This window comes from Carya illinoinensis, chromosome 6, assembly GCF_018687715.1.
Source record: "Carya illinoinensis cultivar Pawnee chromosome 6, C.illinoinensisPawnee_v1, whole genome shotgun sequence".
In the NCBI taxonomy this organism is placed as follows: Eukaryota; Viridiplantae; Streptophyta; class Magnoliopsida; order Fagales; family Juglandaceae; genus Carya; species Carya illinoinensis.
In genome coordinates this window covers 29,731,136-29,756,789 of record NC_056757.1, presented here as the reverse complement: position 1 = coordinate 29,756,789, position 25,654 = coordinate 29,731,136, and the positions used below count along the sequence as shown (strand labels likewise).

Sequence of the window (25,654 nt, the reverse complement as noted above, 5' to 3'; positions counted from 1 at the left end):
CCTATTATCTAATACTATATCATAAGATAATGATAGGATGATGAATGGCATTACTCTAAAATAATTATAAGTGTCATTTCTTATATATTATATCTATGCTCTAAGGCTAAGGAGTAATATTACAAACAATCAGTTTTACGTACTTTCTACACATTCTACTGATGTGATTGACTGTATTAATTTTTTTTAATACATAATTAATTACATCAATAAAATATATAAAAGATTGTGTAAAAGTGACTACTATAAACTTTTTATTTTTGCTCATGTAAGGCAAGACAAGTTTGCTTATCCATACTGTACCATGTATCACGTACAGCTCATGAAGATATAAAGATAGTGGATAATACGTCACCATTATAATATCAAAAGGGTATAACTTCTATAACAACAACTCACAAAGATCACTTGATAATTACCAACAAGTAACGAAGACTATATATATTAGCGATGACTGGGTACGCACGTACGTGCGTACAGTAACAGTCATGCATGGCTACAAGCATATATATATATATATATATCTATAACAAATTAAAAGCACTTGATCATTGAACACGTACATGAGCGCGCAAGATAAAGGCAAATATTAATGATCATATTATACGAAGCGTACTTGGAAGTCCTAAAAACTAAAGGTTTGAGCGAATCAAACGAGCGAGAGAACGGATGATCCAGTAGTACTACCAACTGGGAATGCAAAGAGAATGATGGTTATATATAAGAGTGTTAGAAAGCACAGCGGAAAGTACCTCAAGGCCAGCTTGTAAAGTTGCGCGCTCCACAAGTTTCTCCAGATTGATAAGAGTTTTCACTTGGTGGTAAAGCGTACTACGTAGTATAAAACCAAAGTAACGCTTTAACAATCCACAGCCTAAATACTACTTAAGAGAGCACAAAAGAGAGAGAGAGTTTTTCTTCTTGCTTCTTGCCTCTTGTGTGTGTTTGAACCAAAGAGGGGGGAGCTATTTATAGCCCCTACACAACATGTAACATATGGTTGTGTTAGGTAGAATAGGGGACTAAGTGGAGTGTGTTAGGTAGAATAGTGAGATGATGGGTTTGCCCATGTGGGCGGCCCCCATTCATTAACATCTCCCACTCGCACACAGTGGGCATGACCCCAGGTCAGCATCTCTCTAATGTTCTCAATCTTATTCATACAAGTAAATAGGCCGTGCGACCACCAAGCAAATCTATAGAAAGGTGAGAGTACATACACTAAATCTCTCTCAGAGAAGACTAGCATAGTAACATCCCTAAAGTGTTTGGTTATGTCCTAGACTCATTCGATTGCATCAGTTCAAGCATTTTCGAAACCCTTCTTGAGTTTTAGAAAAACTCAGAACAATGCTCGACTATCTCTAAATCATTTCAATATGTTCACAACCTTAGTCGCTACCAATATGTAGCGTCATAGTTGACGTCAGCAAACACTATTGAAGATGCGATATCAAAGAATCTTCCCTTTGCACTCATATCATTCAACTTTGGTCAAACCGCTTTCCCAGCAATGCCTCTTTAGACCGTATTGATCATGGCCATAGACAACATGCCAAAGTAGCAGACATCATAACCTCCATCTTGTGACATAGTCAAAAGTAAAGGACACAGAAAAATGAGACTCACACAGTGAGAAAGAGGGAAACCATTTACTCACTTACTCATTTGGTCGCATAAGCACATGTAGTATGAAACACATGTTACGGTGGATTTCTCTTTCTCAAAGAGCATATGTCTATATCAACACCGTACAGATCTTAGTCTAGTCGCTTCTCAAGCGTCTAACCTGAGTTCCTCCATTTGCCCGCCTCCAAGGCGTCAAAGAGGATCTCACATCTGGCTAACCACAGGCTATATAGGTTGTGGGGTAACCCATGCATAGTCCACTCATTGGACCTTATTTTAGCTCCCACTAAAACGACATATCTTTGTGTCAACTAACTTATCCATTTGGACAAGTATCTTAGAACACAATGTCTCATCTCTACTCGCTTCTTAAGCGCTAGAGGCGATCGCTCGTGTGAGTGAGCCAATCTAAGCCTGTTGACATATCTTGTGTGTGAAGACAATACGATAAAGACAATTTACTGAATCATATTGTATTAATATCCCAAAGGAAAGGTTACATCTCAATGTCATTTGAAACACAAAAAACATTTTACAATCTACGCAGTCCTAGATTCCTAATATGAGCCTCAAAGACATCTCTTGCTATAGGCTTCGTTAAGGGATCAGCAACCATGCGACTCGTAGAGAGATGTTTCAGAACCACTTCCTTTTGCGCTACCATGTCTCTGATGTAGTGATATCTGATATCTATGTGTTTGGTTCTTCCATGGTACTTAGAGTCCTTAGCATATGCGAGAGCAGCCGTGCTATCGCAGAATATTGTCACCGAATCCGAATAATCCGTGCCAATGTCTAAATGCTTGAGAAATCTTCGTAACCAAACAGCTTCTCGAACTGCTGCAGAACAAGCTATGTATTCTGCCTCCATAGTGGATAAAGCTATACAAGGTTGTTTCTTGCTGCTCCATGTAATGGCGCCATTATTGAGCAGAAAGACATACCCAGTGGTTGATTTACGCTCATCTAGGTCACTGCCCCAGTCGGCATCGCTGTAACCTTTTAGCTGCAAATCTGAACCTTGATAGCACAGCACATAATCTGCAATTCCCTTGAGATATCGCATAATCCTTTTGACTGCTTTCCAGTGAGCCAGTCCGGGGTTAGATTGGAATCTACTTACTAAGCCAACTGCATAGCATATGTCAGGTCGAGTACACATCATTGCATACATCAGACTACCCACAGCATTAGCATAAGGGACACGGGCCATCTTTTCCTTTTCTATTTGAGTCTTAGGACATAACTCTTTAGATAAGTTCTCGCTTTTTGCAACAGGGGTGTCAATGGATTTACATTCATTCATTAGGAAACGCTCGAGGACTTTCTTTATGTAAGTCTGTTGGGACAAACACAAAAGTCTCTTTGAGCGATCTCTGTAGATCTTAACTCCCAGAATGTATTCTGCTTTACCCATATCCTTCATCTCAAAATTGAAGGATAACCACTCTTTTATGGCGACTATCAACCCTTTATCATTTCCAGCTAGTAGTATGTCGTCAACATATAATGACAACATAATGAAACTCTTCTTGGATCTTTTGACATAGACACAATGGTCCTCTATGATCATCGTAAACCCATTCGAAAGAACGGCTCGATGGAATCTGAGGTACCATTGCCTAGATGATTGTTTTAGGCCATATATAGATCGTTTGAGCTTGCACACTTTGCGCTCTTGATCTTTGACCACAAAACCCGTTGGTTGATCCATATAGATCTCCTCATCTAGTTCTCCATTGAGAAATGCTGTCTTAACATCCATTTGGTAGAGTTCCAAATCCATGTTTGCTACTATAGCTAGAATCAGGCGAATTGAAGCAAACCTCACAACTGGTGAAAAAGTTTCCTCATAGTCTATACCCTCTTGCTGGGTATATCCTTTCGCCACTAAGCGAGCTTTGTACTTATCTATTGATCCATCCGACTTGCGTTTGACTTTTAGAACCCATTTGTTCCCAATAGTCTTACGCCCTCTCGGTAGATCAACCAGATCCCAGACCTGGTTTGTCTTCATAGACTCAATTTCATCATTAAAAGCTTTCATCCACTCATCTTTAGTAGAAGATGAGAGAGCCTCATGAATTGTCCTAGGCTCATCATCATCATGCGGAGCTACCATAAAAGCTTCCCCTTCAATCTCAAAACGACGACGGGGAATACTTTCACGTGTGCTTCTACGCGGCTGAGGTTGTTGTGATTGATTGACAAGCGGTGTGCTCCCACTCGGATTTAAGTTTCTTTTATCATTTGTAGGAGCTCGAAGAATTTCTTCCTCATTCTCAACTAAATTCCTTGGAGCACTTTCCTCTTGTTCCACAATCTCATGAAGTTCCAAACTCCTATCAACCTCACATCTACTTGGAAATTCATTTTCAATGAAGTCCACATCTCGTGATTCAATCTCAGTTACACTTCCATCAGTTTGTTCACCTATTAACACATACCCTTTAGAGTGTTCTGAGTACCTTATAAAGATACACTTCTTCCCTCTAGGGCCTAATTTCCCATACTTATGAGAAAGATCATGAACAAAACCCTTTGAACCCCATGGCCGCAAGCTACTCAAATTGGGTTTCTCGCCGGTCCATAGTTCATATGGGGTGGAAGTTACTGATTTGGAGGGCACTCGGTTAAGAATGTAGGCAGCAGTCAAAAGTGCATCCCCCCAAAAAGAAATTGGTAGGTTTGCTTGCGCCATCATTGACCTAACCATCTCAAGCAGTGTTCGATTTCTCCTTTCCGCCACGCCATTTTGCTGTGGCGTACTTGGCATCGTTAACTGTCTTTTGATTCCTTTTTCATCACAGAGCCTTTTAAATTGCTCAGAGAGATATTCTCGTCCTCGGTCAGTTCTTAGAGTCTTTAAACTCTTATCTAACTGATTCTCGACCATTCTTAGATATCGCCTAAAACATTCCAATGCTTCAGACTTATGGGAGATTAAGTAGACATGACCGTAACGTGAAAAATCATCTATAAAGGTGATGAAGTAGACACCTCCGTGTCTTGCCCTCACACTCATTGGACCACAGATGTCTGAGTGGACTAATTGCAGTGGAAAAGATGCCCTAGTGGCTTTTCCAAACGGTTTTCTCTTAGCTTTTCCCATTAGACAATGTTCACACGTGGGCAAGATGACCTTAGCGAGATTGCCTATCAGGCCTTCTCTAGCTAATCGAGTCATTCTATCTTGCCCTATATGGCCAAGCCTAGCATGCCATGTGTATGAATCCAAATTATCAATTGATGAAGAAAGAAAAGCAATGGATTCATTTATATTAGAATAAACCAAATCCAATATCATAAAACCGTCTCGAAGAAAAGTTTTGCCATAAAACACATGCCCCAAATGAAAGGAAACATAATTGTTTTCAAATACAATTCAAAAACCAAGTTTCAATAGAGTAACAACTGAAAGTAAGTTTCGTCGGATCTCGGGAGCATATAGCACATTGTGAAGGAAAAGAGTGCGGCCACCCCGCAAGTCCAGCTTGTAGGTACCAAGTCCCAGTACCTCCACGCTAGCTCCATTCCCCACCTTGATATCACGGCTCCCAGTTGGAATCCGGCGATACTCCACAAATCCGACTCTATCTCGCGCTATGTGCTCGGTCGCTCCTGAATCAACAGTCCACAAAGGATAGGATTCAGCAACCATCACATGGCTAGTTACAAAAACAATGCGAGAAAAGTCAGAGTGTACCTTCTTCGGCTCAGTGCAGTCACGAGCGAAGTGGCCAATCTTTCCGCAGTTGAAACACTCTAATTTTGACTTGTTTTTCCCGCGCTTGCCCCTCTTGGTGCGCTGAGAAGTTCCTGACATTTTTTTAATATGTCCAGCAGCTACTCTATTCTTGGACTTCTTGCGCTTAGGCCTTGATGCCTTGCGCGAACCAGCATTAGCCACATAGGCCGTATGATTGGGCTTAGCAGCCTCTAGGCGCTCAGCCTCCAATTCCAAGTGACGCGAGACATCATCAAAGTCTTTGATATTCTCGTTATGCGTCAAGTTCTGGCTCATATTGTCCCAAGAATTCGGTAGTGATCTTATCACTGCCTGCACTTGCTGTTCATCTGTCAGGTTGTTTCCTGCCGACCTAAGTTCGCGGATCATAGTTGACATAGCCCTAAGATGCTGTTTCATCGTGTGGTCAGAGCGCATCTTATAGGAGTCAAACCTCATGGTTAATCCACGCAACCTAGTGGCTGAAGTTCCACCAAACTTCAATTTCAAAGCATCTCACATGCTTTGGGCAGTGTCATAGACCTCGAACTCACACATCAGATCATTGTGCATGCTGTTTAACATAATTATGTGCGCGCATCGATTTTTCTTAGCCCATTGGGTATAGGCTTGTTGATCTATCTTGTGTTGTTCCGAGTTCCCTTCCTCGGGCTTAGTAAGAGTGTGAGATAAGGCCTCCAAGACCTCTTGCTCATCTAAGACATACTGGATCTTGCGATGCCATATGTCATAGTTTTCCCCATCTAATTTCTCCCCTTTGTTTAAGTCGGCAACAATACTCTTGGATGTCATTTCACTACAATATGCAAAGACGGGATATTATTCACACACCTTAGAAATCTGCCGCGTCCTTTCAAGTTAGAAAAAAAATAATTTAGACATGTCGCAAGATCGAAAAATCGCTAAGCTTCAGAATCATCTCTTGCGCCACAATATCCAATTATTAGATTTCTAGCTCAATTCCTGCGCAAATTTTAAAAAATCGAATATGGGAGAATTTATCATCATAAATCTCAACCATACTCCCACTATTTTAAGTAGTTATTTAGACCTAGTCACATGTAAAGACATAACTTACTAAAACCCGCAGTAACCTTTTGGGCCAGTCTACAAGGACAGCTACCCAGACCATGGCAACCTGTTGGGCCAGTCTACAAAGATGGTTCATATGAGACCATTACAGTCCATTTTTCTTGTTCCATCAGTGCATTTACAGTTCTTACTGGGGTCACCATGGTCTTTTGGCTATACAGTGCATTTACAGTTCTTACTGGGGTCACTGCAATTCTTTCAACCTATCATTCACACTGACAATTCTAGCTAAGACCACTTAATGGGATTTTCAATTTTATCACTGAAAGAAATAGAGACTAATGTCTAAACATTCAAGTCTCAAACCCAGCTTTCATAGATGATAAAATAATCATATTTCGACATGTTCAATACACATATACATGTTATCACATTTAATCTCAAAATTAAATAAAAGATCACATGTAATATAACATTATGGAAAAAAAAATAGCATGAATATAACCAAATATTCACATGTTATCATATTTAATCTAAAACATTAAATAAAAGATTACATGTAATATATCAATATATCTAAGCATATATTGAATCATGCCAAAAATTTTTTTTTTTTTTTATTATTTTATTATATTTTCGGGTTTAAAAAAAAACACAGAAAAAAAATACTGGGCTTAAAGAGCCCAGCCCCTTTCTTTTTATTCTGCTTAAACCCAAAACAAAAAATGGCCCAAAGGGCCCAAGCCCAGCCCGGCCCATAGAGGATAGATGACTCAAGTCATCTTCTTCCTCCCGCGAGTTACTGTTCACGTGAACAGTAACGCCGAAAAAAAAAAAAAAATCCAGCTGCTTCTTCTGGACATCACCGGCGCCCCCGATCGCCGGAAATGGCTTCCAGAGGAAGCTGGGTGCTGCCGCAGCACCTAGGTGGTGCTGGCAGCACCTCACGGTGCGCGCTACACCGAGCCGGTGCTGACAGCACCCCTCTGGTGCGCCCAGCACCGAAGTGGTGCTGCATGGTGCCCCCACGGTGCAAGGAGCACCGTGGGCACCTGCTGGTGCGCGCACGGTGCTCGCAGCACCCCTCTGGTGCGCGCAGCACCGAGGCGGTGCTGCAAGACCCCTGGGTGCCTCCACGGTGCACCATGCACCGTGGGCTCCTTGGGTGCTTGCGGCACCGTGGTGCGCGCAGCACCATTGCAGGGGTGCCGCGCAGCACCCTACGGTGCGCGCTGCACCACCATGCTCAGGTGGTGCGCGTTGCACCACCGTGTGTGGGGTTGGTGCGCGCTGCACCACCGTGGGTGGTGAGCGCTGCACCACAGCAGCGGCTTCGGCTATATATATATATATTTTTTAATAAAAAAAAACTGCAGCACCATATATGCGCAAATAAAAAACACAGTTTACATGAAAGAAACTGGAAGCAATTACTAAATGGCTCTGATACCAATTGTTAGAAAGCACAGCGGAAAGTACCTCAAGGCCAGCTTGTAAAGTTGCTCCACAAGTTTCTCCAGATTGACAAGAGTTTTCACTTGGTGGTAAAGCGTACTACGTAGTATAAAACCAGAGTAACGCTTTAACAATCCACAGCCTAAATACTACTTAAGAGAGCACAAAAGAGAGAGAGAGTTTTTCTTCTTGCTTCTTGCCTCTTGTGTGTGTTTGAACCAAAGAGGGGGGAGCTATTTATAGCCCCTACACAACATGTAACATATGGTTGTGTTAGGTAGAATAGGGGACTAAGTGGAGTGTGTTAGGTAGAATAGTGAGATGATGGGTTTGCCCATGTGGGCTAAGGAGTAATATTACAAACAGTCAGTTTTACGTACTTTCTACGCATTCTACTGATGTGATTGACTGTATTAATTTTTTTAATATATAATTAATTACATCAATAAAATATATAAAAGATTGTGTAAAAGTGACTACTATAAACTTTTTATTTTTGCTCATGTAAGGCAAGACAAGTTTGCTTATCCATACTGTACCATGTATCACGTACAGCTCATGAAGATATAAAGATAGTGGATAATACGTCACCATTATAATATCAAAAGGGTATAACTTCTATAACAACAACTCACAAAGATCACTTGATAATTACTGTCAACAAGTAACGAAGACTATATATATTAGCGATGACTGGGTACGCACGTACGTGCGTACAGTAACAGTCATGCATGGCTACAAGCATATATATATATATATCTATAACAAATTAAAAGCACTTGATCATTGAACACGTACATGAGCGCGCAAGATAAAGGCAAATATTAATGATCATATTATACGAAGCGTACTTGGAAGTCCTAAAAACTAAAGGTTTGAGCGAATCAAACGAGCGAGAGAACGGATGATCCAGTAGTACTACCAACTGGGAATGCAAAGAGAATGATGGTTATATATAAGAGCCATCGCCAACAGCCCAGCCAAGTGGGGTACTGCAACGACGACCCTAAATCCGAGGCTGGAATCATTAGAGTTTGCTGGTGAAGATCATGGTGTGCTTGTTGCTGATGCAGAACTACTGGGAGTCGCTGTAGAATCATTTCTGAAGGCTGCAGCGTCCGGGGATGTAGGAGATATTCCGAGCAGCTCTGTACAAAAATAAAAAATATAAAAATCACAATGCAAAGTAGTTAGCTGCAACGACACCATCAGAATTATATCTGTGCATATGCATAAAGTACGATTCTATTTGGATTTAGAAAACACCTTATCTTATGATCGCATTGTTATAATTTTCTCAAATTTTCACATAAAATATAATAAACAATTCAACTTTTGAATTAAATTTAAAAGTGAGATGAGATGGTTTTAGATAAAAGATAAAAGTTGCATAAAATATTTTTAGAATATTATTTTTTAATATTATTATTGTTTTAAGATTTAAAAAAATTAAACCGTTTATTATATTTTGTGTGAAGATTTAAGAAAGTTATAATGATGATATAAGATGAGATGTTTTTTGAATCTAAACAGGACCTAAATTATTGTGTGATATTTATTAGCATGACCTAAAATTGAATGACAATCAAGGCTTAAATAGAATAAGAGTACTGCTATTCTAAAATTTTTACATCACCAATGATTGTTTACGTTGTATGTATATATAATTTAATTTTAAAGATAAATTTTAAAATTTGAATCTTACAAATCAAATATTACCATTTAAGTTATGTGGACGATGTGCTATACACACCGATTTAAGAATATAATAACTCATATAACAAGACTGACTTTCTTTTAAAATTATATATGTTAACATCATGTGTCATTCTAGAGATAATATTAGTTTCATTGTATATATTGGATGGTCAAAGTTAAAGAAAGATAAAATACATATGCTAGCTTAATTGACGCCTAAGTTAGAAAGTATATATATATTTCCTTGTTTTCCTAATCTTTTTCGGCCTTACAAAAAGCCAAGACGACAATAAAGTTCTAATATATATGCCAACAATTTTAAAGCCTCAAAATGCTTCGATTTCTTTCTTAACTGGCTCTGTATATATCTTCTTTCTCTGCATTTAATATAAAAAAAAATCTAATTATAAATATAATTATATATTAATATGTATATCAATTTATTACGATTGATCAAAAAGTAGATTTTATTAAAAATAATAATAATTTAAATTTTAAATATAAAATAATTAATATTAATATATAAATTAATACATAATTTTATTTATACGTAATAAAACTCTAATCTATTACGGTTACTAATCAAAAAGAGTTACCGTCGAATTACACTACAATAAGTCGCACATCGCATGGGCATACGACTAGATTACATTAAATGACAAGGGGAGACAGTCAACTGGCACTACAGCCCGTCTGTTACCGTACATTCGGGCTATATCATCAACGAACCAATGGTACTAAACTACAAAGGGATACAGATGCTATACACATCCCTTGATTATATAACCCAGTTCTACTAAACGGTTTTCTCATCTTCAGAAGTCTATAATATATATATATATATGAATAGTATTATATGAAATTACAATTTTAAGTATAAAATTTATTTTATTATTATTTTTATTTTAAAATTTAAATTTTTAATTTTTAACTTATAAATAACTGATACATAGAAAATTTAATTTTTTATAAAAACTTTTAAGTACAGTTCACATTTACCTGTGGAAAATGCTGCACTTATCCATCGAGAATGCATTACGATAAAGAATAAAGCTTGTATGTTGCCCATAGGTGACTGCTACTGTATATCATTGGAAAATTTATTTATTTTTTATTTATTGATTAAGAAAGTAATTTTAAATGTATTGGTATATTTTTTTTATTTTTTAAATTATTTAAATATATTACAAAATATGAAAAAAATGAAAAAAAAAGTTGCAAAATCAACTAATAGTATAATCGAGTGGTGATAGCTAGGTGGCAGAGTAGCACCGCTCTTACAATAAAACTTATCAATTCCCATTTTATTTATTTATCAATTCCCCACCATTCCAAGTTGGTACTGTAAAACAGCTTTTTACTAATTTCTTAGAGGGTACCACATGGCCTGTAGAGCATTGAATAATTGCGTCCAAGCGTTAATTCATCTCATATTATTTTATTTTATTTTAATATTTAAATATAAATATTATTTATATTTAAATTTAAACATTTTCATTCAAATTTCATTAAATTATATAATTCAGATTAGATAAAATGAGATATTTTAAATAATAATAAAATTTTTAAATTAATATGAGATAAAATAAATTATAAAAAATGTGTATTTTGATTAGGGGTGAGCATCGGCCGGTCCGGACCGGCAAAACCGACCGGATCGGCACTGTTTGGACCGGACCGGACCGGACCGGTCCCATTTTTAATGGACCGAAAAGATTCGGTCCGGTCCCGGTCTGGGAGTTTTTCACCCCGGACCGGACCGAATAGAAATAAAAATAAATAAATATTATTTATATATATTATTTATATAATAGTATTAGCATATTACTAATATATATAATAGTATACTATATGTATATATATTAAATATATTACAATATAATTACATAAATATTAAAAAAATGTCATTAAATATTAGCATATTATATAAATATATAGTTATCACTATTACTATTATTACATATAGTTATTAGTTATAGTATAGTTATTATTACATATATTTATTAGTTATAGTATTATTACTAATAGACTAATAGTATTAGCATATTACTAATATATATATATAATACTATATGTATATATTAAATATATTACAATATAATTATATAAATATTAAAAAAATGTCATTAGATAAAAAAAAAAAAAAAAAAAAAAAAGTCAACCTTGGACCGAATGGACCGGACCGGACCAGACCGGTCCTGATGGAGATCGGTCCGGTCCAGGGTTGGAAAACCCTGGACCGAATAGGTCCGGTCCGGTCCACAAAACCTCCCCGGACCGGACCGAACTCACCCCTAATTTTGATAGTAAAATAAATGAGATGATTTTAACTTTTTTAGAATGTGATAAAATAGTGGATCTCATTAATTATTAAAAAGTATTTTTAAATATTGGGTGGAAAATATTACGAGATTATTAAAAATAAGCAATATATATTATTAATTTAAAAACTCATAAATATTTTGATTTTTCCAAAATATATTTTTATATTATTATATTATGACCTACTTATTATACTTTATTTTATAGAATTTGAAATATATTTTTCTAATTATATATTACAATAAATAAAAAATTCTAATAAATGATTATATATAATAAAATGTGGTAGTAAGTGTTACTGTAGCAATACTGTACCATTACTGTAGCGTTACTTAGCATTAGTTGAAAAATAAAAAATGAGATGAGATTAATTTTTTTCCAACCGTTTGATAGACAAATAAAAGATGAAGTATGGCTCTCATCTGGACATCTAAATTGGGCCTTAATCACTTCCTAATTAGTGCACTTTAACAAACATCTAAACCAAACATAAAAAGAATTTTGAATTTTTTAAATATCAAAATAAAACTTATATTAAAATTTATATTTTAACAATATTTTAAATTTATAATATTTTTATTCATTTTTTTCTATCTTATTTCTCAAAATTCTATAAAACATAATGACTTAAATTATTTCATTATTATTCATAAATTTTTTATTTTACCTTATCTCAACTCAACTCAACATCTAAACTCAACTTAATATTTAAACAAAACTTTAATATTGTCTACCCAAAAGAATGAAAATTGAAATAATTCATAATCAGATTTCAATTAAAATAAATATTTATTTGCCATCAACATCACAAATAAATACTCGTTTTGATTGTGGAAAATCTATCGCTTGCTTCACCTATCAAAGACTTAAAAGGCTCATTCGAATATTAAGAATATTTTAGAATATCGGTAAATAGTAATTGAATAGTTAGTGAATAATAATTAAAAGTAGTAATAATTTGTAAATATTACTAAACAATTTATAAATAATAATAAAATAATTTTAAAATATCCAAAAATAATTATGTACATAAGATCCAAGCATGGTAGAAGCCCTCCTTAACAAACATGCCCTGGATTTCTCTACCACGGCCACACAGTGCCGATTGAATTACGTACTTTAAAGTATCGTTTAAATAGTAAGTTGAGATTAATGTTAAATAAAATATTATTTTTTTAATATTATTATTATTTTAAAATTTTAAAAAGTTGAATTGTTTATTCTATTTTATATAAAATTTAAAAAAATTATAATAATGGAATGAGATGAAATACTCTCACTATTCAAACCGAACAAGATCAAAACAGGACAGAAGCCCTAGTAGCTCTGTTGATTGTTAATGCACTCAAATACATGTCTTTTTAATTGGACAACTTAAAATATATAATATAAATAATTAATTAAATTAACATCTTTTTATTGGCTTAAACTAGCAATTTGTAGGGTTTAATCGCTCTTGCTATCCCGTGAATGAGTGGCTGATCAAATCATGTATTTGATCGCTAATTCTTTCGTATGCATTTTGATCAGTTTGAACATTTGGATTAATTGCTGCCAATAATTAAGCAGAAGTTGATCTAATAGATCCCATCTATCTTTCATGAGAGCCATTAATATTAGAGAACTGCTACACAGCAGCCTCACACCCAACACACCATCATTTTGGAAGTGTAAAATAGAATAGGGTAAAATAGTAAATTCATATTTTTCAATGGTGTGAAAAAGTGTGAGGCTGTTGTGTATATTTTTCCTTAATATTATTGGTTTTGTGAGAAGTTACTTAATTTCCACATTGTTTGCAGACAGCTCCATGTTGCATGCATCAATAGTAGAACAAATGTTCTGCACGAGGCACGAGGCAGTAGTGAGAGAGCTCTGATCGCGATATAATGGAAGGGAGAGAGAAAGAGAGAGAGAGAGAGAGAGAGTACTCACGGGGGCAATAACTAATGCTAGCGTTCTTCAAGCTGCATGCAGGAGGAACCTGAAACAGCCTATCCTCTTGGACACCCAGACTCTTGATCTGCTCGCTACCATTATGAGTCTGCTGAATAAAGTAAGACAAGCACTCTGGGTGATTGTCTCTCATCTCTGTGATCGAAGAGCAGTAATCCTTCGCCGGTGTCGCCGCCTTCCCCGTCACAAAGTTCAAGCACGGGATCCCACCTTCTCAAAATCGTTGGTACACTTTGTGGTCAAATCAGCCGCACCAACATTATGAACTAAACCGCAGAAAATCAACTGGAGAGAGGAGAACCAGGAGAGGGTGAGGATATAAGATTGGGCTTTCATTTTTTTCTTAAGACTCAGATTTTTTTTTGGGTGTCAGGTTTGAACCCACGAAACTGGGAAAAGAGCTTCTGCTATGTAACGATGAGCATGATGTTGAAAGCCACCCAAGTGACCTGCTGCACATGCACCGTTTGGTGCTTTGGTTTATTAGGCACCGTTTTTTGTTTTGTTTTGTTAGGCATCCACCCACCGTTTCCTTGCTTGAAGTATTAGGCCACCCACCAACTATCTCTGCAGCAAAGTCAGAAGATGCTGCACCGTAGAGGTCTGCTCTCTTATAAATAGGAGAGCTTAAATGTGTAGAAGTGGGGGGCGTGGCAGCAACGTTGGGGGAGAAAGAAAAACAGAGAGAAGAGAGACATGAGGGAGATATGAGAATTTGTATATTTTTGTAAATCTTGTACAAATTCTATAAAAGAGGCTCCAGTGGACGTAGGCAATATGCTGAACCACTTTAAAATTGTTTTGTGTGATTTTCGGACAGGACGGAGGCACAACACATGAGAAGAGAAACACATGGAAGATGAGCGGAACACTCGGCTATTTAATGGGCTGGCCGAATGATTGCAAGTTTTAATTGCTCCCGGACCGACCAAGTCTGCACGGTTTCTGATTGGACAGCTCAGATATACTCGATCCCAAATATTCGAATTTGATACAAATTCTAGGTTGGTAGACTAAATGCAGGCCAGTCGGAGTTGTTAGGTTGCCATTAATTTCAACGTTGAGATAGTTAAACTGTGAATAGTAATATTTTTTATATTTAATTGAGATAGATGTTAGATGAATTTTAAACTTATATAAAGATTAAAAATGAATGAATTGAATTTATCTTCCAAACACTTCCTAATTAGCAACTAGCCAAGTGCGGTTGCGAAGAGAGGAACTTGAGATTCTGACATAAATGAGATTTAGATTTTGCCGAACACGTTTTGAGCAATTATTAGAAGTCATTTAGATTGAGAAATTTTCGTCTCATCTTATCTTATTATTACAATTTCCTTAAAGTTTTACTGATACCATGTTAAAACTGATGCAAATTACATTTTCTCGAATTTGTCACCAAAGTAAACAAAGGTTTTGATCTTATATCAGCTGATATATGGGGTCCTAATCCAACGCAAGCCCATGATGGCTCAAAATATTTCTTTAGCATTGTTGATTAGTTCACTAGGTGTACATGGATTTATTTGTTAAAATTTAAGTCTGAAGCACAAGTTTTCCTCCAAAATTTTTGTTCCTTCATTGAAACTCAGATTGAGACCACAGTAAAGAATATTAGAATTGACAATGGAGCCGAGTTTATAATGCCTAATTTCTACCAAACTAAGGGCATCTTACATCAACTTACATGTGTTGCCACCCCACAACAAAACGTCTTAATTGAAAGAAAGCAACAACACATTTTAAATATGGCAAGAGCTTTAAAGTTTCAATCCGATATTCCCATGAAATATTGGAATGATTTTGCATTAACAGCAGTTCATTTGATCAATTGGACACCAACACCCCTTCTTGATTACAAATCACCTTTTGAAGCCCTCTATCACACCAAACCGTCATATTCTCGCTTGCATGTTTTTGGGAGTTTGTGTTTTGCCTCAACCTTTAGCCACACTCGAACCAAATTTGACCCACGAGCTCGCCAATGCCTATTCTTTGGCTATCCATATGGTGTCAATGGGTACAAACTACTAGACTTAATCACTTATCAAATATTCATCTCCCCTCATGTTGTGTTCCATGAACACATCTTTCCCTTGAAATGTTCCACCTCAGATTTTCTTCACCAATTCCCTCCACAATCACTTGAGATCTCCTTTGCCCCTCCCATACCCCAACCATCACAAAATATTTTTTACCATTTAACACCATCTACCGATACACCAATGCAACCCAATCTTCCTGTTAGTGTCCCAGAAACCAACCCAGACCTCCCTAACCTTCCTTCCTCCATTGAAATTATTGACTCTTAGACCGTTCCACGTCGCTCAACTAGGACCAGACGTGCCCCTGCTTATTTACATGACTTTCATTACCAACAAGCTATTGCATTCACTCCCTTCCAGTCGACATTCAAGCTGCAAGGTTCATCCACTTCCACCAACAAGTCACAGGTTCATTTTCCTTTATCTTCATCTCTTTCTTACAGTTCTCTTTCACCTCAATTCAAAGCTTTCCCTAGTTCCGTATTAATGCATATTGAGCCCACTTCCTACACCAAAGCAATTAAAGATCTCATTTGGCACGACGCAATGAAGCAAGAGCTCACTACCCTTGAGCTTAATGAGACTTTGACCATTGTTAAATTACCTCATAAAAAGAAAACTGTTGACTGCAAGTGGATTTACAAGTATAAATTTAGAGCAAACGGAACAATTGACCGAGCTAAAACTTGATTAGTTGCAAAAGCATTTACCCAACATGAGGGCATCGACTTTTATGATACTTTTTCTTCAGTTGCTAAGATTGTATCCATTCGATGTCTTCTCGCAATGGCAGCTATTAAGGGATAGGATCTCCAACAACTTGATGTGAATAACGCCTTCCTCTATGGCGAGCTTGATGAGAAAATTTATATGCGACCACCTCCAAGACATCCCACTACAAAGACTAATCAAGTGTGTCGTTTACACAAAAGCCTTTATGGTCTGAGACAAGCTTCACGAAAATGGAATGCCAAACTCACCTTTTCCCTAGTTGAATTCGAGTTTTTCCAATCCAAAGTCGATTATGGCTTATTCACCAAGTCCACAACGATATCATTCATGGCATTGCTTGTATAAGTAGATGATATAGTCTTGTTGAGTTCAGATGCTACATCTAATGTTACTGTGAAGAAGTTCTTGGAGACCAAGTTTAAAATCAAGGATCTAGGAAGCCTAAAATATTTTTTTGATATAGAAGCGGGGCATTCAAAGAAAGGGATACAACTTTGTCAATGAAAATATACATTAGACATTCTAGATGAAACGAGGATGATGGCATCAAAACCATCCCACTTACCTATGGAGGCCAACATCAAACTCAGTAAAGATGAAGGTGAAGTTTTCAAAGACCTTGCTTTGTACAGAAAACTAGTTAGCAAACTCATTTACCTCACAAACACTCAACTAGATTTGAGCCAAAGTGTGCACTTACTCAATCAATTCATGGAAACATCTCGTGTCCCTCACTATGATGCAATCCTCAAAGTGATCAGATATGTGAAAGGAACCTCGAGGTGGGGACTTTTCTTCCCTATCGATTCCAAGCTAGAACTTATTGCTTATTCAGATGCGAGCTAGGAAAATTGTCCTGATACACGACACTCGACTACCGGCTTTTGTGTTTTCATAGGAAGTTCTCTTGTAGCCTGAAAATCGAAGATGCAAACCACCATGTCAAGATCATTTGTAGAATCCGAGTATAGGGCAATGGCAGCCGTAGTCTGTGAACTTACATGGCTCCAATACCTTCTTACTGATTTATGCACCAATGTCAAAGCCAGTGACCTTGTATTGTGATAATTTGACAGTTATTCATATCATGGCAAATCTCGTCTTCCATGAACGAACAAAGCATATTGAACTAGATGACAATTGTCATCTTGTTTGAGACAAAATATCAAATGGACAAGTAGTGACAGCTCATGTTCCTTCATATCTTCAAGTGGCAGGCCTGCTTACCATGTCTTTACACTCTTTTGCATTCACTCGACTTTTATCCAAGATAGGACTTATTAACATATACTCTCCATCTTGTGGGGGGATGTTAAAATTACCTCATAAAATCCCTCAAGTTCCTCCGATTCCTCCAAACAAGCAATTCAGTGATGACTCGAGAATGCAGTAGTAGGATGCTTTCTGTTTTAGGGTAGTTACAATGAGCTGTAAAATGCATTCTTTTATTCATTATTTCTTATTTCATTATTCTGTTGTCTATAAATAGCAAGACATATTGAACACTTGATACTAATTTTAATAGAATCTTAATTCCTCACCCTTTTTCTCTATCATCCTTCACTCTGTTATTTCATCATCTCTACGTCAGTTTTAACACTCACAGACACCACTAGCCACCCAGTTGCACCACTGTAACTCAGTTCCTCCACACATAAAACCCACATAGCAAGCCTCTGCTTCTATACATGAAAAAAAAAGTAAGCATTTGCTTTGGTGGTCTTAGTCCTCCATTGTGCATTGCTACCACAACCGCCAACAGAAGGCTCTCATAATTATCATGCACTTCTTATGGGAACCAAGGTGGACCTATCCTTAAAGATTCCTTGTAAATTCTAGATGGGCCAATTACAAGATCAAGAGCCAAGAAAATCAAGAAAACAATGCAAGAATTGGTGCAATCCACGTGGGATGAAGGTAGGAAGAACCCAACACTCAAGATGGGCTTGAAGGAAAAATAACCAGGTTTGATCCACTTGATATAAGCTATGGAAGACATGATTTAAAGATTGGGCCTATTGTTGTTAAGGCTTTCAATTTGTTTAACGGTATTTTATTATTAGTTTAGAATAAGTAGGCTTGAGGATACTTGGCCCACATATGTCTTATTTCTAATGGATTAGGGTTATTTTTGGGAAGGCCTTGTATTTTGGTCAAGAGTTTATTTGGAAAGTTATAATTTTATGTCTCACTATGGTTTCAGAAGCTACGCTAGCGCGGCGTATGACATTGTTCATGCTACAGTACCCGACACATTGTTTACTTAGGGTTTTTGGGGATTGTCTATTTAAACCACTTGTAATCTCATTTGAGAGGCAGACTATATGGAATTGTCATTGAGAGTTGAGTTATCTCCTCTTGTTTTTCTTGAACTTCTGAACTTATTAAAGGTAAATCAAAACCTTTGTGGCGTTCTTCCTTTGTAATCTAGGTTCTTGAGACGGGTTTTTCAACGGGTCTAAATTTTGATATAATCTAGGTTCTTTGAACGAGTTCTCATCGGGTCTAGATTCTCCATCCATATATCTGAGTTTGGCTTTCTTGGGGTTGTTTTCCAGTATTGTTGTTGGGTCTCAAAGCAAGTCTATTGGGATTCATATCAACTTCATGGAGACACATGGACGAACTGAGCCACAACCCTTCATGTGAGAGCAATCTAGTCTACTGGGTGTGCTCCAACTCTACCTCCCATGTTTGCACCATTAACTAACATGTCCAAGTCAATAGCAATGTGAGCTTCTTGCTCCTCCATGCTCGGTGCCACACGGACATAGCTTAGCCACGAGATGTCACATAGACGCTACCGCACTTAGATGCCAACCACCATGGAAACCACAACCCTGCTGCACGGTTCCACTTCCTCTCGGTAAACCTTTCTTCGATATAATTTTAGCTGGTTATTAGTTCCCTTTGTTCACATAAGATTAAATGAATATTGATGTGTCATGGGTTAAGGTCAACCAGTAACTGATTGTTACGGTCTTATATGATTATATGGTTAGTCATGCAAATTTAAATAGTCCTTAGGTTTGAACTTAGGTGTTGTGACTTCTATAGGTGATATTGATTATATAGGAAATATTTGACACGTGAGCACTGAATTTATGATTTTATTGTCAATATTATTAAGTTAATGTAATCTTAGGAATTAATTGTGAAATTATTTGGAGAAACTATATGAAAATCAAAGTGTTTTGGGCAATGACGATATTTTAGGATTTCAATGACTTTTAAATATTAAGAAAATCAATTCTTTTAGGGATAGTCGCTGCTTGCAAACGGCAGGCAGTCAACTGCCACATCAGCCGTTACATTAAAAAAAAAAAACCAGAAATGCCAGAAAGAATCGAAAGATGAAACATTTACAAACCCTCATCCTTCTCAACTCAAATCACTATTTCATATTTTTTCCCTTTTCCTACGGATTTTTTTTTTGAATTAGATTTCCTCTTTTTTTAGTTTTCTTCCGATGATTTGTTGGAAATAATTTATGCTTTAGTTGTACAAAAAGAATGTTTGAATGGAGAATCAATAGATTCGGAATCACCAACTCAATCCAGTAGTTTCGATTCTGCAAATCATACAAAGCGGTCCAAAATGAGGGATAAATCAAAGAAGACGAAGATGGAGAGGAGGACAGAGAAGCATGTGTTCTGCATCGAGCTTCAATGGTGATGCTTTAAAGAAACGGAGTCGGCACTAGCACAGTAGCGATGATAGCAATGTCACGGTTGCCATGCTTGGGATTGTAGCGAGGATGATGGGTTTGGAGTCGATGTTGGAGATTAATTGGGTGCATAAACGCTCAGACCCAAATTCGATTTCACGCAGTCAATCCATGAATTTTGATAATCACTTGGCGGGATTTGATTCGATGTAGGGGCAGCATCGATGAGTTAAATCCACGTTGTCGTTTTGAGAGATTCCAACCTTCCTTGAGTTGGAAAATGAAAACTTCCTTATACTTAGTTTCGAAAATGGAGGTGGAAGTAAAGAGTTTAGATTGAAAGGGAGAAAATCCGAACTGGGTTTGGGAGAATTAAGGCAAAGAAGAGCAGAAATATGTAAAACCATCGAAAATAAAGCAGAGAGGCTGCAGAAGATGAAGAACAACAACTGCTACAAAGGAGAGCAAGGGTCTAAGAAGAAGGTCTTAGATAATTTGAACGAGCGGGAGAACTGTAGTAAGAGAATCCTTGATAAGCTTATTGCTAAGGTAGGCAATAAGGGAAAAGCTAAAGGCTCCACTATTTCTCCATCTCCTTCAAAAGCTCCAATGAAAAAGCACATGTTGCCATGGTAGCCGTAAAAAGTAAAAAACACCCATATCCAGTAACCACAAGGAAGTCTTGAATAGAGGGAGACCAATAAAGAAGAAGAAGAAAATAAGTCCGTGCGTGGTTCAAAAGAGAGTGATGGAAACTGATAAAGGGAGGGAGGGAGAGTTCGTGTTGGACAAAAAGGTGTGTTTAATTTTTTTTTGCCACATCAACGGCGCTTACCATAGGCGACTGAATATAGACTTTTTGTGAGAAAATATAGATTAATATATTTCAGGTTTTAATTACGAAGTATGTGTTCATTTGAAAATTTAAGTAAGTTACTGCATTACTCATGAAAAATGTATAAAATATAAAAGTATTTTTTATCATGACTAGTGTAGCATGAGCAATATTTTTAGCATTTGTGTAAAAAAAATGAGAATGAAATATGAAAATTTGTGCAAGATTACATGAAGATGCTTTGAATTTTTTTCATTATGTGAAAATGATATGATTCTGTTTCGTATTCTGTTTTGATATGATGTGGCATCTAAAAACTTTTGATATGGCATTCTGATACTGTATCTAGCTTTATTTCTACTCCGCCCTTACCACGGGAGTAAAATTGTGGCCTTTGTTTAGATTGATACTAACTTTTTTGTTTCTGAGTGCACCCACTTTGTTTCCCAACGTGGTTTTCTTTGTGGTGTTTCCTATGTGTACACTCAAGGTTCCAAGAATAATAAGAGGAATATTCACTTTTGTCTTTACCCGATTTGGCCACCAAGGATAGCACAACCCTACCATAGGGGTTAAACATGACCTATATTATAATATAATGCTCTGACATGATATAAATGTGATGATACTTAGTTATGCCATGCCAAAGGACTTTAAAATATAAATATTTTGATTCTTTTGAACCATCACTCTGATAATTTTGATAACATGTTCTATTTTGTATATTGAAACTAAAAATGTATTATTTTTGCATTCTGTACTCTATAAATGTTCATATTTACATATTAGTATATATTCTCTATTTACTGAGTTATTGATAACTTACCCCATTATTTACATAATATTTTCAAAATAGGAAGCATGGGCAAGTACAAAGAGGGTACTTGGGTTATTGGGAAAGTTGACATTTGTTTTAAGACTTTGTGGTATTTTTAGTTAATTATTTTTGAGTAGTTGGTTTAAAACAATGAAATTTTGAGTACTTGATATATTGGAGTTTATATCTGTCTGGTGAAATATGATTTTAAGTGACAATAAGTAACTTTCTGACCCGAGATCGTGAAGTTGCAACTCCACAATATCATTTTAAATAATAAGCTTAGAAAAATCACAAAAGAACTAAAAATTAATTTGTTTATATCTCTATCGATCGGATATAAATATAAATATAAATAGAAATTCGCGCAAAGTTATTTTTATGAGAAATGTTACTCCCACAAATGGGAATGAGGATTTCTACAAAGTGTAATTTTTTTTTTTAATGATTAAGATCATTATTGTTTAATAATATTGTAAATTTTTGTTTTTTTTTTAATATTTAAAAAAGTATTAAAAAATACATTAAAGAAAAATTTTACACTTGGCAGATCCCGACTTCCATGTATGACTGCAGAGCCGCTCATTGATCTATATGGACCAAACTCGGTCAAATCTATTGGGTACCCCAGTTAGACTCCCTTTCAGCCCTTCGCCCTGTGAAGCATCCCCAGACCCAGGGCCCAGAGTGAGATGGTTGTCAAGCTCTCTAATAGTCCAAGGCCTAAATCGTAATTAATTAGGCATCTAGACACCGCAATTGACGGGTTTACTTGGTGGAATTAAGTTCCATCTTCTTGTGCTCAGCCTGAGTCCTCTTTCAGCACGGCATTGTGTTTGGAATTGGACCTGTCGATTCGACTTTATAAAACAATGAAGGTTGATCAATTCTTTTCTCCTTTGAAAATAATTTCTCGTGCTTTTAATATCTCTCGGTGGGTCCGTATCATAGACCCTGAAGATGTACTTGTCTGATTTTCCAAAGCCTTCCTGTCTCTCTCAATATTTTCGATCGTGGAAATGGTAGGAGTTAAATATATGTTTGAAAATATAACTGTAATATTTGTATATTATTTAAAATTAATTTATTATTATTTACAGATAATTTAAAATATTCTTAATATTAAAACGGAGTTTGATTCATACTGAGCTTGAATGGACTTTTGAGAGTTCTACATGTTTTGGAGTTAAAAGGTCGGTTGAACAAAGAAAACATTGTCGGGTCATGGTTTTATTACTTTATGCTTTGTTTGAAAGTAAAGACTACTTTAAGGTTTTTATTTTTTACCGTGGATTTTTATTAATATAATAAATGTTCATATTATGTTTTTATTGAAAATAGTCCACAAAATTTATATATTTTTTTAATACAAATATACATGATTTTAGATGATTGGGTTAATACGGTAGGTCATGCGAGTGAGATGACAGTTATTTCGCCAACTTCTAGATTTTATAGTTATCTTTATCAGGCCTATTTTATTTTTATAACATATTTCGTCTCATTTAAATATTTTAAATATTTTAAATTTTTATGTAAAATAAAATAAATAATTTAATTTTAAAATAATACTAATATTAATATTAAAAAATTCTATTTTAAAAATATTTTATATAAATTTTAATTTTTATCTCAATTTATCTATTTTTTAAAAAAAAAAGCAGTGTGCTTTTAAGGGGGTCATTCATTGTCTAGTAAAACAAAGGACAGAGGAATTGCCATTTCTGTAGCAGCCTCCACATATGACCATGTCTCGACGACAATACTTCAAAATTTAAATGAATGTTCTTTGGAATGACTCAAATGTCTCAGCTCAGTTTTCTGTAGCTATCATGGATTAATGCTCGAGATTCGAGAGCCACACAAGCTGATGTATCATGATAAGCCTACCAAAATTCAAAACTATCTATCACAATGTTAACGTGTCAACCGTTACGAGGACTCTTTAACCAATTATTTTTAAAATATTTAATATTTAATTTCAAATAATCAAAATTAAATAAACTTTAAAAGTATATTTTTAAAGTATATTCAATATATTTTTCTATTAATTAAAAAAAATATATACTTAAAAAGTATATTTTTCGTTCAGTTACTTATACCTCTGCCAGTATGCTCTTGCATTTACAGGCTCGTCCCGCACTTCGACTTCAGACGTTGGATTGACCTAGAAAATAGGAGTTGCAGAATTATTCGTATTCAGAAGATAAACGATAAGACATGAAGAATGGCCGTTCACTTTCCGAGAAGACGTTCTTCATCGGAGTGGCTTTGGCCGGTCTAATCGTCGGTGCGGTGTTCGTCTACAGCTTCATCGGATCCGGAAAGAATTACCTGCTGTGCTCACAGACCGACGGCTCCGGCATCCGTGCCATCTCCGGCTACTCGCCCACGGAAACCCAGCTCCGAGCCATCCTCCACTACGCGACCTCGAAGATTGTTCCACAGCAGTCGTTGGGGGAGGTCACCATCTCCTTTGATGTCCTCAAGTCCCGCGCGCCTTGCAACTTCCTCGTCTTCGGACTCGGTCACGACTCGCTCATGTGGACCTCGCTCAACCCACGCGGCACGACGATATTCCTCGAGGAGGACCCCAAGTGGGTGCAGACCGTTCTCAAGGACGGCCCTGACCTCCGGGCACACACCGTCCCGTACCGCACGCATCTCTCCCAAGCCGACGAACTGCTATCCTCCTATCGCTCTCAACCGCTGTGTTCGCCGTCGAAAGCTTTCCTGCGCGGCAACAGTCGGTGCCGGTTAGCGCTGGACAACCTACCGGAAGAAGTCTACGAGAAGGAGTGGGACCTGATCATGATCGACGCGCCGCGAGGGTACTACGCGGAGGCCCCGGGCCGGATGGCAGCAATCTTCTCGGCAGCTGTTATGGCGAGGAACCGGAAAGGATCTGGTCCAACGCACGTGTTCCTGCACGATGTTGATCGGAGGGTGGAGAAGATGTACGCAGAGGAGTTCCTGTGCAGGAAGAACTTGGTCAAGGCGGTAGGGAGGCTTTGGCATTTCGAAATTCCGCCAGCGGCTAACGTGAGCGATGGCGACGGTATCGGTGTATCATTTTGCTAGAAAGAGCCAAGGCTCCTGTTCGTGGGTCCCTGTCGTCGTCCTCTATTTGTCGTTCTCGTTTAGACATTTAAGCTAGAACCGACGGAGAAAGACAACAATTATAATTTATTTCCAAAAGAAATTTAGAATTTAGAGATTTTACAAAAGGTTTGGGCGTTGTGTTCCAAGTTAAAACAGGTTTTCCGTTTCTATTTGTCTTCATTATATCATGTCTGCCATGCGTGTTTTGTCTGGAGGTTTGTGGAGGCTTTTTGAATTATTTATTTACTTTTTTTATTTTAAATACTGCTATATTTATAAAAAAATTACATAAAAATAATCACACAAATTGATATGACTATATTTACTCTTTTAAATTTATTTTATAATATAAGTAACTTTATAATATGACAAACTTTATTAAATTACGTCAGTTTGTAAGATTATTTTTGTTTAATTTCTTTATGGCTAGAGTATTTCCATTTCTTTTATGACATTTTGGTGAGCTTTGGATAATAATATAAAATGTGAAGATTTTAGATGAAAGTTGAATAAAATATTATTATAATATTATTTATTATTATTATTATCATTATTTATTATATGTTTTATGTTAATTTAATAAAATTATAATAATGAAATAAGATAAGATGAAAGC

The 25,654-nt window shown here is 36.5% G+C and overlaps 1 protein-coding gene across 1 annotated transcript; it reads left to right on the top strand.

Annotated features, from left to right (window-relative positions):
- The first annotated feature begins 24,025 nt into the window (after positions 1–24,025).
- Positions 24,026–25,248, top strand: LOC122314393 (probable methyltransferase At1g27930). The gene has a single exon (XM_043129935.1). The coding sequence runs from the start codon at positions 24,157–24,159 to the stop codon at positions 25,015–25,017; it is 861 nt and encodes a 286-aa protein (XP_042985869.1). The 5' UTR covers positions 24,026–24,156; the 3' UTR covers positions 25,018–25,248.
- The last annotated feature ends 406 nt before the right edge of the window (positions 25,249–25,654 follow it).